Source organism: Camelus dromedarius, chromosome 20 (assembly GCF_036321535.1).
Source record: "Camelus dromedarius isolate mCamDro1 chromosome 20, mCamDro1.pat, whole genome shotgun sequence".
In the NCBI taxonomy this organism is placed as follows: domain Eukaryota; kingdom Metazoa; phylum Chordata; class Mammalia; order Artiodactyla; family Camelidae; genus Camelus; species Camelus dromedarius.
Window position 1 is genome coordinate 21,240,045 of NC_087455.1, and position 13,543 is coordinate 21,253,587.

The 13,543-nt window shown below is 34.1% G+C and overlaps 1 protein-coding gene across 1 annotated transcript in view; it reads left to right on the forward strand.

Moving 5' to 3' along the window:
• Positions 1-13,543, forward strand: part of CSMD3 (CUB and Sushi multiple domains 3) — a 1,010,791-nt gene that overhangs the window by 476,609 nt on the left and 520,639 nt on the right. Inside the window, exon 10 of the mRNA XM_064476888.1 lies at positions 1,273-1,397. Coding sequence (XP_064332958.1) covers positions 1,273-1,397 — 125 coding nt within the window. The remainder of the gene's footprint in view (positions 1-1,272; positions 1,398-13,543) is intronic.

The following is a 13,543-nucleotide window of genomic DNA, read 5'->3' on the forward strand; positions in this document are numbered from 1 at the left end:
TTATGGCCATTGAAATCTGAATTTAAAGACATTTTACATTCCATAAGATAATCTTTTTTGTAATATTTATTTCAAACATGTAAAATTGTAAAGACCATTTTCAGCATCTCTGCTATATAAAAAACAGGCAGTAGGCCAGATTTGGCCTGCAGGTTGGACATAATTGCCCACCCTTCACCTAAAATATTTGAATTATTGTTTTACTATCCTCCCTTTCTCTAATTAATCTTCCTTTTAAACTGTCCTCCACACTGTTCCAGAGGTATGTTTTAACACCACAAATGTGACCATGCAACCCCTCCATATGACAAATTCAGGAAGCTGAACAGGAGCTGTCAGGCACAGGTTGGGTGAGAGGGTGCATGTAATGTTCTCCAGGCAGAGGGGTCAGGGAAAGCAGTGCAGACAAAAAACAGCATGGCGTGCACAAAACCTGTCAGCTGCTAAAGGTGCTGATGACTTGTGGTAGTGGGTTAGAGATGAGGTGAAGTTGGCAGGGATTTACTGCTGGAAGGCTTTTTATGGCACGTAGGAAAATAGTTTTCTTTTTTGTTGTTGTTTTTTTTACTGGGGTTGTTCCTGTTTACAAAGTATTCATGGTCACTTTTTTTTTTAATTTCAGAAATAAAATAAAAACATCTTTAATCTTATCTATTCGAGTTTTAAAAATGATTGTTTTAGTAATTCCACTTTAAGTGGAAAAGGAAATAAAATCCCTATTGCAGTAAGTTAAATAATAAATAGTGGGTGAATTCAATATGAAAAACAATCAGCACAATTTTGTTGTCCTAAGTATGTATATATATTTATCTAGATAGATAGATAGATGTGGATATGCAAATGCATGTCTAAGTAAATATGTATATAAATACCTGGTAGAGAAGTACTATAATGTGGTATGAACATAAGCACTGGGATCAAGTCAGGACGTTCACTTTTTGCTTCACATTTACCACCTACTTAGGATGGGAAATTTAGTCAATTATTTAACCTTGGCTTCTAAAACTTAATAATGAGATAATTAAACTTGATGACAGCTTTCTACAATTTCTACCAATATCTATGTGTTATTGACTTATAGTAGATTCATTTGTTTATATTTTTATTATATATTTGTATGTCATATTTTCATATTTTAGTTTCTAAAAAGAAAGGTGTTTTTTGTTATCCTGAAACATCTTTTAACTTATTGGATATTTTCAGTAGAACTGGACTCTAATCATTATGTTATATGCTTCTAATCCTGTTTTTTAATCCTTTGTTCAATTTTAGCCTTGGATCAACTGTGCAATTCTCTTGTGATGAAGATTATGTCCTACAGGGTGCTAAGAGCATCACTTGTCAACGGATAGCTGAAGTCTTTGCTGCTTGGAGTGATCACAGGCCTGTATGTAAAGGTAAAGAAAGGTCTTTAAAGTAAAAATGCTCTCAACACACTTCAATGGTTTGAACTTCGTTCCAACTGAATATAAATTTCAATTGAATCTTTGAGCTGTAATACTGCCTTTAAGGAAATATTTAACTCTTGTATTTAATAACATTTATTGAAGAAAGCTGTCAAGTGCAAACCACTGTGTCAGGTTCCCAAGGAGTTCCAAATCTAGTAATCATATAGCAACAAATTGGAACATAAAATAAGTAATATAAGTCAGTGGTAACTTTGTTGGCTATGTTTTTGTTTTTGTTTTTGTTTTTGTTTTAAATCATGAATTACCCTGTATAGACATTGATGTGGGTATGGATTTTTTAAACTGTAATTCTACCTCTGCCTGTATGATTTGCCGTTTTAATTGCTTATGTGTCCAATAGTAGTGATGTTGGTGGCAGTGGAGGTGGAGTACTGATTCTATCGTTAGTTAGTTTAAGAAAAGACAAATCAATGAGTGCTCTGGCTTTTCGTATTACCAGTCATTGCAGTTAAGATTTACTTTCACCACTTTTCTACAAATTAAATATTTCCATGTAAATTAAACGAGGCTCCTTTATTCTAAACTTTATTAAACCATATTTCAAAATGAATACCTCATCTTGGCTTACTGGCACTCTTGTTGTTTGTTTGTTGCCATTGTTGTTTGTCGTTACTTTTAACAATGGCATCTCTGCATATTTCAGTGTCTTAGTACTCAAAATTCCATAAGTTCTTCTCTGTCAGGGAACACTTTCACTGAGTCACCACACTGTGGACAGACTCTGGTGAATAGAGAAGGGAAGATTTGAGAGCTATTGTAAAAGGAAAAAGACAAAGTATTTGACAACTGGCTGGATATGGAAGGAGAAAGTGACAAGAAAGAGTCAAAGATGATGTTCAAGTCTATGAGACTAGAAAAATTATAAGCTCTTAATAAGGACACAAAAATTGAAAAATGGAATTATGTAGGGGATTATCCAGTTACTACAACATTTTCACCACAGAATTAATTTTTTAGGCACTTATTGTATGTCAGGCATTGTGCTAACCACTGAATGTAATTCACTCAATTTAATCCACAAAACAAACCAATGGAGGCATTATTATCTCCATTTTAGAAGTGAGTATTATAAGACATAGAGAGAGCCATACACTTTTCCAAGCTCAAATGTCTGGAAAATGACAAAGTCCTTAAGAAAGACTATTTATAGTATGGGGAGAGAAGCCAAATTTCAAAGCATTAAAGAGGGAATAAAAGATAATAAAATGGAAGCAATTACATATATTCTACTCACTTGGCATTGACACCCAGAGTAAGAAAAAGAGAGAATCTAGATTTTTCTCAGGTACAAATAAAACTTTCATATCACACAGGTAGGTGTTTATTCATCACCTTTCTCAAAGGCTTACAAAATATCATATAATGCAATAACATTAAAAAATAAATAATGAAATGGGGATAATGATAAAATTAGGTAGAACAGTACACAGTCCTAAACAGGAGCTTATGTACAAATTGGTAAATAACTTTTAAGAGTGATTTACAAGTTTAATTATGACAGCTGCCAGAGAATCCTAAGCAGTTTATACTAAAAACATTGTCTATGAAATACAAGCATAACAATAACACAACAAAAGGAAACTTTTTCATAGATTTGAGATCTGAAATATCTTGCATTGTTCTTTATAAACTGGACACTGAATAATAAATACTGTGGAAGTTACTTTCATCAGTGTCCCGGCAATGAACAGAACAGTAAACTATGTAATGTTGATTTCTTTTGGTGTCCTCCGCTCAAGAGAAATTACAGTTATAAGGGACAAAAGTGAAAATCCTGGTTTCAAAATGGTGGCATCCTGTATGTGGTGGCAACTGTATCCTGCTGCAGTTTTACATAAATTAAGCATGTGCATTTTTTATGGCAAAAAAGAATGGGAAAAGATTCATGGAAAGGAGAGTAACGTAAATGCCTAAATAAAATTTCACATAAAAAGAAAAGTTGTAGCCAGATCATGCATTGTAGTTTTACATAAAGTGAGATTAAGACTATAAACCACCTTTTATTCATTCAAGACTCTCATTTCAATAAAAAGAATGAATCATATTTATTATGATTGTGAATTATTCAAAGGCAGAAATAATATTACATTATTTTGTTATTTTTAATAAACCCTATAGCCCAAAGAACAGCTCTGTACTGACTTAAGTCTCAAGAATATTTGTTTAATATTAACATATGATTATTTCATTTGATTCCAAGATAGATAATTGATATATATATTTTTATATATATATGTGTGTGTGTGTGTGTGTATGTATGTATGTGTATATATATAGAGAGAGAGAGAGATTTTTTTCATTCAACAGCCATTAGTCAATAGCTGGGAGGTACAAAATTTGCATATTCAAAATTCATATATTGTTATTATTTCACCTTGATTTTACATTTTTTCTGCAGATATTAATCATTTATACATAGCTTTATTTGTTTGTTGCATGAAGGGCAAATGTATATATGGTTTATAAAGAAATTTTGCTATTAGAAATTACTGGCTGTGGTACTGGAAACAGTAATGGAGGGAACATGCTGAAATACTAATTGAAGTTTTAAAATGACTATCCACTGTATGAACAAAGAATAGTCTTCATGTCTCATGGGTGCTTGGACAGAATAAATATGTTTTTTTCCAGACAGCAGCGTAAATAGCAGTATCAGTGCACTGCACCTTTGAGAGGTCGTTAATAAAGCTGCTGTCTGTGTATTGCATGGTCGAACAATCAAGAAATGGTGGTTTTAAAGGGGCTAAAAGTTTATACAAACAGCAAATTATGAATTAAAAGAAAAAGAGCAATTCAGAAATTAATATTAATGGATTTTACACAGACGCAGACAATACTTTTTTATTCCCTAAATGGGATATGTATATGAGATATTTGACAGTTCACCATTATGGAAATAATTATTTCTTTGTTGGAAATGCAATAGATATCCAAAAGCTAGAGCTTATGCAAATAAGCAGATTTATGCATGTGAATGGTATATTGAATGTTTATTTTAGACATTCATGATGTTCAAAGAAACAGCATTTATTTGAGAATTAATAATTTGTTAACTAGGAAACATTTAAGAGAGTTAATATTAATAGATTGGACAAAACATTTTTGATGAACTTTCAGTCAATATTTATTTGGCCAGGTCCAAATAACCAGTGTTTTTGTCCATTAAAGCACAATGGCATGAACTATTCATGGGAGCAATGGAAGTGGTGATTAAGGGAAGATTAGAAAAGAAGGCCAAAAAAGGCCCAAAATATTGGAAACTGGGCTAAAAACCAGGGAGTCATCTTTTAATTTCTTTATTCAATCAATTATCCAATAATTTATTCACTTATTAATATACTGATTAATTTATTTTGGATTCCACAAACAGTAATGAATATTAGGAGGTATGCCAGATTAAACACTATATGGGATACACAGTATGTGTATTTTGTATTGACTTACAAGGTATAAACACAAAACTAGGTAATATATAGCAGACTTTTGTTTATAAGAGAGGTAAAATCCTCTGCAAAATTCAGATGAGGATTATTTCCATGTTTGGAGATGGTCAGACATTGAAATGGAGGAAGTAACATAAGAGTAGAGCCTGGGAATTATTATTTATATCAACAGAGGGAATTGAAAGCTATTCCAAATACAGAGACTATATCATGAGCAAAATCACAAAGTGAATTGGCATATTTGGGGAATAAGGGTGGGGAAGGATAAGCATTCATTTTGTTGAGTGTGTGAAAGAGTAAAAAGTGAAATTAGATTAGAAAGGCTATGTCATTGTGATGTTTTGATTTATAAGAAATATATATTGCTCACTGAGATGACCGAAATACATCTCTTATGTATAGTTGGTCTTTGTCCTCAGTTCCTGACTCACAGCTCCCAAAACCCTAGGGATTTCCTAAATGTTGAGAGTGCTAAAGATACCTTTTGTTATGTTAACGAGGTGGCTTTTGGGAAGCACCGAATAGTGGGAGCTGGTTGCCAATGGAGCCAACCATGTGATTAAAGGTTTGGAATTTTCAGTCCTACTTTCTGACTTCTGGGAAGAAATATGAGGCACTGAAGTTTGAATCAATCATCTCTGGCCAATGATATAATCAATCATGCCTATTTAATGAAGCCTCCTTAAAAACCCAACAGGGTAGAGTTCAGAGAGCTTCTGGGTTGGTGAATACTTGGAGATTTGAGGAGAGTGGTGTGCCTGAAGAGGGTACAGAAGTTCTAAGCCCTTTCCCCATGCCTTGCCTTGTGCATCTCTTGCATCTAGCTGTTCCTGAGTTATTTCCTTTTATAATAAGTTTGTAATCTAGTAAGTAGAATGTTTCTCTGAGTTCTGTGAACCCAAAAAGGGGACAGTCTTGGGACTCTGATATATAGCCAGTCAATTAGAAGTACAGGTAACAAACATGATCTTGCAACTGATATCTGAAGTCCTAGGAGGTGGTTGTGGGAACCTACAATTTGTAGCCGATTGGTCAGTACCACAGATAATGACCTGGTTTGAGACTGGCATCTAAAATAGGGGAGGAGGCATCAGGGGATTGGGAACAGTGTTGTAGTGTTACGGAAATGACAGGCCAGCCAAGAAACAAGCATCACTCGGAGGGTTGGAGTACTCAGATGTATTACGTCAGCGGGCCCAGAGGGGCTTCTGCTCCGAAGCTCTGAGCACCTCCAAGACGTGCGCATGAGGTTTTATAGGGTAAAGTACAAGCTTGGTGCATTCGGCCAATAGGCATGGAACAGCTTTAGCAGCATTATCATCACAAAAGTGGGGGCGGGGAGGCAGCAAACCAACATTCCAAAGCCAGATATGTATCTTTGAAAACCTAGCTGGCTAGCAAAAAACATGAACAGCAAACCAACACTAATTAACTTAGATTTACAAGTTAGTCCAGCAGAACTCAGATCAGTATTCCGATACTTAGATTTGTGAGTTATCTTGTTAGCCCAGCCCAGCCTCTCCTTCACATTCCTAGACTTGTGAGTTATCTTGTTAGACCAGCCCGGCTTTTCCTTCACAGTAGATTATATTTTAACTTGTAGAATCTGATGCTATCACCCAGTAGATAGTGCCAAAATTGAGTTGAATTCGAGGACACCCAGCTAGTGTCCTGAGAATTGCTTGGTATTGTGTGGGAAGCTCCACCCACCAACACATATGTTGGAATTGAGTCCAGGAATCTGATTTAGTTATGTCACTCCTTTGAAGTGCTTTGGAAGTACCCCTAAAGCTCCATTAGCATTGCTACCATTCTGTAGTTCCAGTACTGCATTTGTCTCATGTCTTTTCATTTGGACTACAGTTTATCATATGTATTGCTGGCATACTAATCCCATCAAAGTCTTATTTTTATTATAACCCAGGAGTGTTCAAAAATCCCATGTTATTTCTCAGTTTCATATTGTAAGCCAGTGAAATGAAATAATCAAAAATACGAATTCAGGTATCTGACAATGCCAGTTTAAATCCCTGATCTTCTACTTAAGGAATCTACTTTCTTTATAATTATTAGATTTCTTATTTGTAAAAGGAGTGTTGCAATATACCAGTGCCTACTTCATAGGGAGTTAAGAGTTTGTATGAGGATGGAATGAGATAATCCATGTAAAAGCATTTTGTACATGGGCTGAAGCACAAACATTTTTCTTCTTTCAGCTTTATTGAGATGTATTTGACATATAGCACTATATAAGTTTAAGATGTACAGCATAATTATTTGACTTACATCATGAAATGATTTTCACAGAAAGTTTACTGAACATCATCTCATACAGATACAAAATTAAAGAAACAAAAAAAAATTTAAAACACAAACATTTAGATAGAGATAGAGGTGGTGGTGGTTATAGTAGTGGTGCTGCTAATAATTATTAACTCGTCTCATTTCCAAAATAATTCATGATTTATCTCCATCTAGTTGTTTCTTTAACTTTCACCGAAGGTTTATTCCAGCAGCTCAATACCGAACGGAATTACAGCTCTAATTTTCATATGTGTCAGACCTGTCATAAATGAAAGTGTACCTATTAACCATATTTTGCCCACTTTTCAGAGTCTTACTCGACTTTCACCTCCTCAAAAAATTCTTTCCTATTTCAGTTATCCTTTACTCACCCCCTTCTTTAACATCATTTCACATTTACTGTCTTTACCGTACAATTTAGCATTTAATTCTGTTCTTTTTGGCAGTGGTTCCTAATCATTTCATGGGGGGACTTACTCCTTCAACCAAAACCACTTCAGAAAGACAAAATAATCAGCCCTTCCAAAGTGCTAGAATTTTGAATAGATTTATTTCAGCTGTTGTCAAGAAGAGGCTAGTTGCCAATGTAGTCTATCTGTTCATTGCCTTTGATTAAATAGAAGGATCATAATGAGACTTAATTCTTTTCTTCATATGCAAAATAAAAAAAAAAGTATACAGCTTAAATAATTATTGGCCAAACCTAAGAGCTACGGCCCTCATTAACCAGTATTTATTACGGGCTTTGCAGATCGATAGTTTTCAAAATTATTTTACAGCTATTATAAGTTCCTACTCATATTTTATTCTTCTTCACAATGTTTAGCCTAGTGACCATTATGTGCATGTTATTGTGCACATGATAGTTGCTAAATTAACATTTTGAATAAATATTGTGGGGAGATTTAATTAATTACAATAAACAAGTTTAAGAAGATAGTAGTGTGCTAATTGTAATCAGACAAAGTTGCCCTGGTAGAAAGCTTCCTGTAATGCAAAAGCAATTAGAAAATTTTGCCCAAGAGCAAACAAGAAAGAACCTGCTGAAATTTATCAACTGGAAACACATAGAGCAGGTGTTTTTCTGTAGCTGTTATTGATGCCTTCTTAGTTTTGTGGAATGATGTTACAGATGAGATGATGCATAATAAGGATGATATTAGGAATTAATAGAGTGGCATATGGTGAAGAAGATAGACAGATGGTCTAGGTAAGGATATTTATCATAGATTCATGTTTCTTCATGGTTTTTTTCTAAAAACAGTACTTTGAAATTTATCATATAATTTTGATAAGCAAATGAATTTTACTGAGCTCCAACAATGAGCATATTTTAATGATAAAATGACATTTACTTGTTATTTGATGGAGATGAATAGTGAAGCATTTATATATATTATTTAGAATTCAAAACTACCTGACAATTAGAAAGTTTGCATTTCAATGGTGCCCTTCCAACAATTGTTTAGAAATACATTCCACACATCTTGCCAACCTCAAAAATTATTAGAAAAATATGCAAATAGTTAGCAAATGAATGATTTCATTTTGGCCTGGCTGGGGGATATTGCCAAAGATGTTAGTGAGAACCTTCTATTTCCAACTTACCCATTTTCTTGAAGTATGATTATACTTATCCTGTTTAAACTTTCCTGGGATTCAGTTTGCTTTCTTGTAAATTTTTCAGGATGGACGTATAAGGTGATTACTATGGACTTTTTCTGGTTGTAAATTTTAAATATTCTTAAATACAATTGCTGCTTTTCTGGAACATGTTAAGGTTATTTTTAGTTCAGTGTTTGTCTTAGTCTGTTCACATCTATAACAAATACTATAAACTGAGTGGCTTATAAAAAGCAAACATTTATTTCTCACAATTGTGGAGGCTGAGAAGTCTAAGATCATTTCTGAGCAGGACCACCTTTCTTACTATAACTTTCAAACTGTAACTCTCATGGTGGAGGGGTGAGGATTGCTCTTGGATCTCTCTTATTAAGGGCATTAACCTCATTCAGGAAGACTGCACCCTCATCACCTATTCACCTCCTAAAGACCTTACCTTCTAATACCATCCCAAGGGCATTAAGATTCAACATATAAATTTTGGTGGGGGCAGGGGCAAAATTCTTCAGTCTGTAGCAATGTTTGTCTTTACCTTTGCAAGTCCTTTGTTTGTCTCAGTTCCTGGCACACAGTGCGTAATAATGATGATGTTGATGATGATACTGATAATAATAATAATATCTGATAAACTTTGTAACAAAATATTATAGTTCTCTGTTATGCTATATTTGGGGTAGCAGTTTACAAATAGACAATTGTTGCTTTTATTTAGTGCCAAAACTGTGGTTATTAATCATCAAACTGCGTCAGAGTAATTTAGGTTCTATGGATCTTTCATACCTCAATTACTATTAAAAATATAATCTCACATTAAGGTAAAGGATTATTTGTGTGTGTGTGTGTATACAAATTTACTACTAAATACACTCCTATGATATGTTGATTTTAAACAACATTCCTTTAAAAAAATTAAGTTGATTAAATTGTGATTCTTGATTCTATGTAAGAATTAAAATTTGTAAGTTTTTAAATGGGAAATTAAAATTTAATTCTTAAAATTAATAACAATTCTAGGAGTATTGGGAGAGAAAAATAAACAGGAAATAAGTCTTTAATTTTTAGCATATGTAATTTTAAAGGCCTATGGACTTGAAATTTAATGGAGATAAAGTGGACAATGTCATAATCAAAGCACATATAACTCAGGGAATAAAAATAATAACCAAATTACAAATGTTTTAGCTGAACTAAACAAGTAAGGAAAAAAGTTGAAATGTATTATTTTTGTGCAAGTATTTACAAATGGAAACTAATTAAATCAGAAGAAGGAATTCAAAATCTATAGGAGAAACTATCCATTTGAAAGATAATTTCAAAGAGTTCTTAAAATGAAATGACTTTTTCGTTTGTAGTAAATCTATGAGATACATCAAAATTTTCCTGTATTGTGTTTGTTTTTGTATTTGTTTTTGTTCCCCTGTATTGTAGAAAGCCTCATTTCCTGTGTTTACTGACAGGATGTGCTATTAGCACAAAGCACCTGGAATATCTATGATGATTTAATAGTCTTTCCACTAATTCTGATCACATGAAAAGATGGGAGAAGTAAAGATAGTGGACTATGGACTCCCTTACTTAGCTTCTCCACAGTACAAACCCACTTCTGTTTTAAAAGAACAGTAGGGGTACTTCTGGGCAGGAAAGTTTGTAGATAAAATGATCACAGTGTGATCTCTAGAATGTCTGACACTCAAAGGAATTATACATGAAAAGTGAAACATACAATGTAAAATGAAAAAAAAAATGCAATCCTGGGAAAGAGATAGACACCAAAAGAAATGAAAGACATAGGCAAAATACACAGATATGATTAGTAAGAAAGGAATTTTTTTAAATATTTAATTTATTTGAAAATTTTTACCTTGGGTATGAACATACAGAATTTATCACATTTTGACAGACTTTTCCTTTTATTAAGGTATAGACTATATTCTTCTGCTTAGCTAGTCTTTTCAGTACTTTTTGTGGATCTAAGTATATAAGCATCAGCATCCCCAAGAACTAGCAGTGCCTGACACATGGCAGTCATGCTCACAAATACTTGAATGAATGAATGTTTTGTTTCCCTCTATGGTAGACACACAGAATAGATGCACAGAATAGAACCAAACAAATCATTCCCTTGAGGAATTTACAGTCTCACTGAAAACAGTACATTCAAAATAAAACAACCAGAGAACGTCCCTAAAGCAACAAAAACATGGTTGCCGAGACAATATTTAAGTCGTAAAGAAAATTCAAAACAAAGGAAGGACAGAAGACAGAAATGATAATAACAACCTTTGGGAAATAAATTCCATTAACCATGAAACTATCACTTAGTCACTGAGACTTTATCTCTGAGTTATGATGTATTCCTTTATTTTGAAAATTATTCACTTATTTAACAACACTGATTTTAGAGTGCTAATTATTTATTAGGTAAAGGGAGAAAAAAGATGAGGTAGAAATTGTCTTCCCTTCAAGAAGATCAATAGTTTACTTTAGTGGGAAGAACACAACAGAAATGTCTGCATCACAATACATCACAGAGATATTGCAAATAAATGAACACAGTGCTTTCCATTCAAGAGGATAAAATAACTACCCTGCCTAGAAGAGTTTAGAAAATTTCGTAAAAAGAATGATTAGGGATTTAACAGGCAGACAGACATACATAGAAACTGAGAGAAATGTTGTCAACACAGAGAAAACAATGTATAAAGCTGCAGGGTCATGAAAGAGACCCGCTTTAGAAAGAGAGTTAGACACTGGTGAATGAATTATGGAATAGCATAAACTTCTTGAGGGTGGGAAAAATTGGGAGATATGTTTGGTTGGACAAACACATCTTATTATAAATGTTCTTATATGCCAATGCTGAGGTAAATATTAGGGTTTATCTTGAATGTATAAAGGATAGAATTTTGCTTTGGCTTTAAAAAAACAGGATGGTATGTCAATTTAATACTTTGAACAAGTACTTATTGAGTGATAATTATGTACTAGTCAGACACTGTGTTAGGTACTTGGGGATAAAAAGATAACTAAGAGAAAATTCTTACCTGAAATGAATTTACTCTCAATGGTTGGGAGGGCAAGAGGAGATTCCAAAGTTAATATATATTTAATATATAATGCTAAAGCTCTATAAAAGATATGTGTCCTAGGGGTCAACAAAGAAGGCTTCCCACAGGAAGAAGAATCAGAGCTGAACCTTGAAGACGTAGAAGACAAGGCTAATGAGGAGAACAGTGGGTGTGAAGGGTACACCAGATGGAGAGAACTACATGAGCCATGTGACATGAAATATTGGTGTATAGTATGTTACAAAAATGATGTATGAATGGAGTGAGGCAACACTGAGGCAGAATATCCAGTTTGGAAGCTATGATAGTAATTCAGATGAAAAAACAATATGACTTTAGATTGTCAGTGATAAAGAGAAATTCTGCGAAGGGATTAGAAGAAAAGTAAACTGAAGGGTACGTCAATAAATAAGGGATAGGAGGAACAAGTTGAGTCTGTGAAGCAGATTAAAAAAGGAGCAACTGGAAACAGATGGGTAACAGGAGAGAATAGTGTTATGATGATGCCACAGAGAGGAGATATTTTATAAGTGAGATATGGTCAACATTGTTAAGTGCTGCAAAGTGTTCAAGAAAATAAGAACTCATTTAATCCCATAATCAAGAGGTCATCAGTGACCTTGGTAAAATCGTTTTTATTAGAATTGTTGATGGGGAAAACACATGGTTATAGTTGAGGAGTAATGAGGTGAGAAATTTGAGACAAAGTGAAAAGGAGAAGCTTGACTATGAACTGAAGGCAAGAGCTAGGTTAGTAGACATAGAGGGGCAAGCAATTTGGGGAAAGATCATTTTTAAGATGTGAGAGGTTTAAATACCAAAGACAAAGATCCAGTTTGTATGAGAGGTTGAAAGTACAGGTGAAAGTTGGGACATTTGGAAGATAATTACTGGATATGAATGGTCTGAGATTTAGAATAGAGGAGATGACACTGCCCTTGGATAGGAGTTAACATACTGTCTCCTTGGAGGAGGGAGACCATGAGGAAAGAACAGATGAAGGTACAGGTAATTTTACAGGTGGAAAACCAAAGAAGGCATCATGCTCAAATAGTCCACTTCTTTCCTCCTCCCATCTTTTCTGTAAAGTAGGTGAGGTTATCTGAGAAGAGGAAGAAATCTAGCAACTCCGTGGTGAAGTAGGATGGAACTTAAGATGAAATTGATACAAATAGGGAGCCGGGGGAAGTCATCAAGCAGTCAGCCTCTGAGAAACAGGATTATATCCTGAGGGTTTCATTTAGCCCAAGTCCCAGGCTGCACATCACAATCACCTGGAGAGCTTTTAAAATAAAAATCCATGCCTGAGTACAAACCCACACCAATTAAATCAAAGTCTCAGGAGAATAATTCAGTTAATACATCCCCTCTGAGATAAACTGGTCAATTTAACTGCATTGATTCAAAAAACAACTTGAAATGATATTCTGTTTTCTTAAGGAGTCTCTCCTTCATTCTCAAGGAATAATATACTTACTGGCAGACTAGTTGGAACATTTAGTTACACCTATCATATTTCTGTTCCTACAGAGTGGCAAAGTGGAAATTTGATGCATTCAGATCACTGAGCTGAAGCAGCAGCTCAACACTTCCTCTTCTTATTGGACACATCCAGATACTGAGAGCAATATAAATT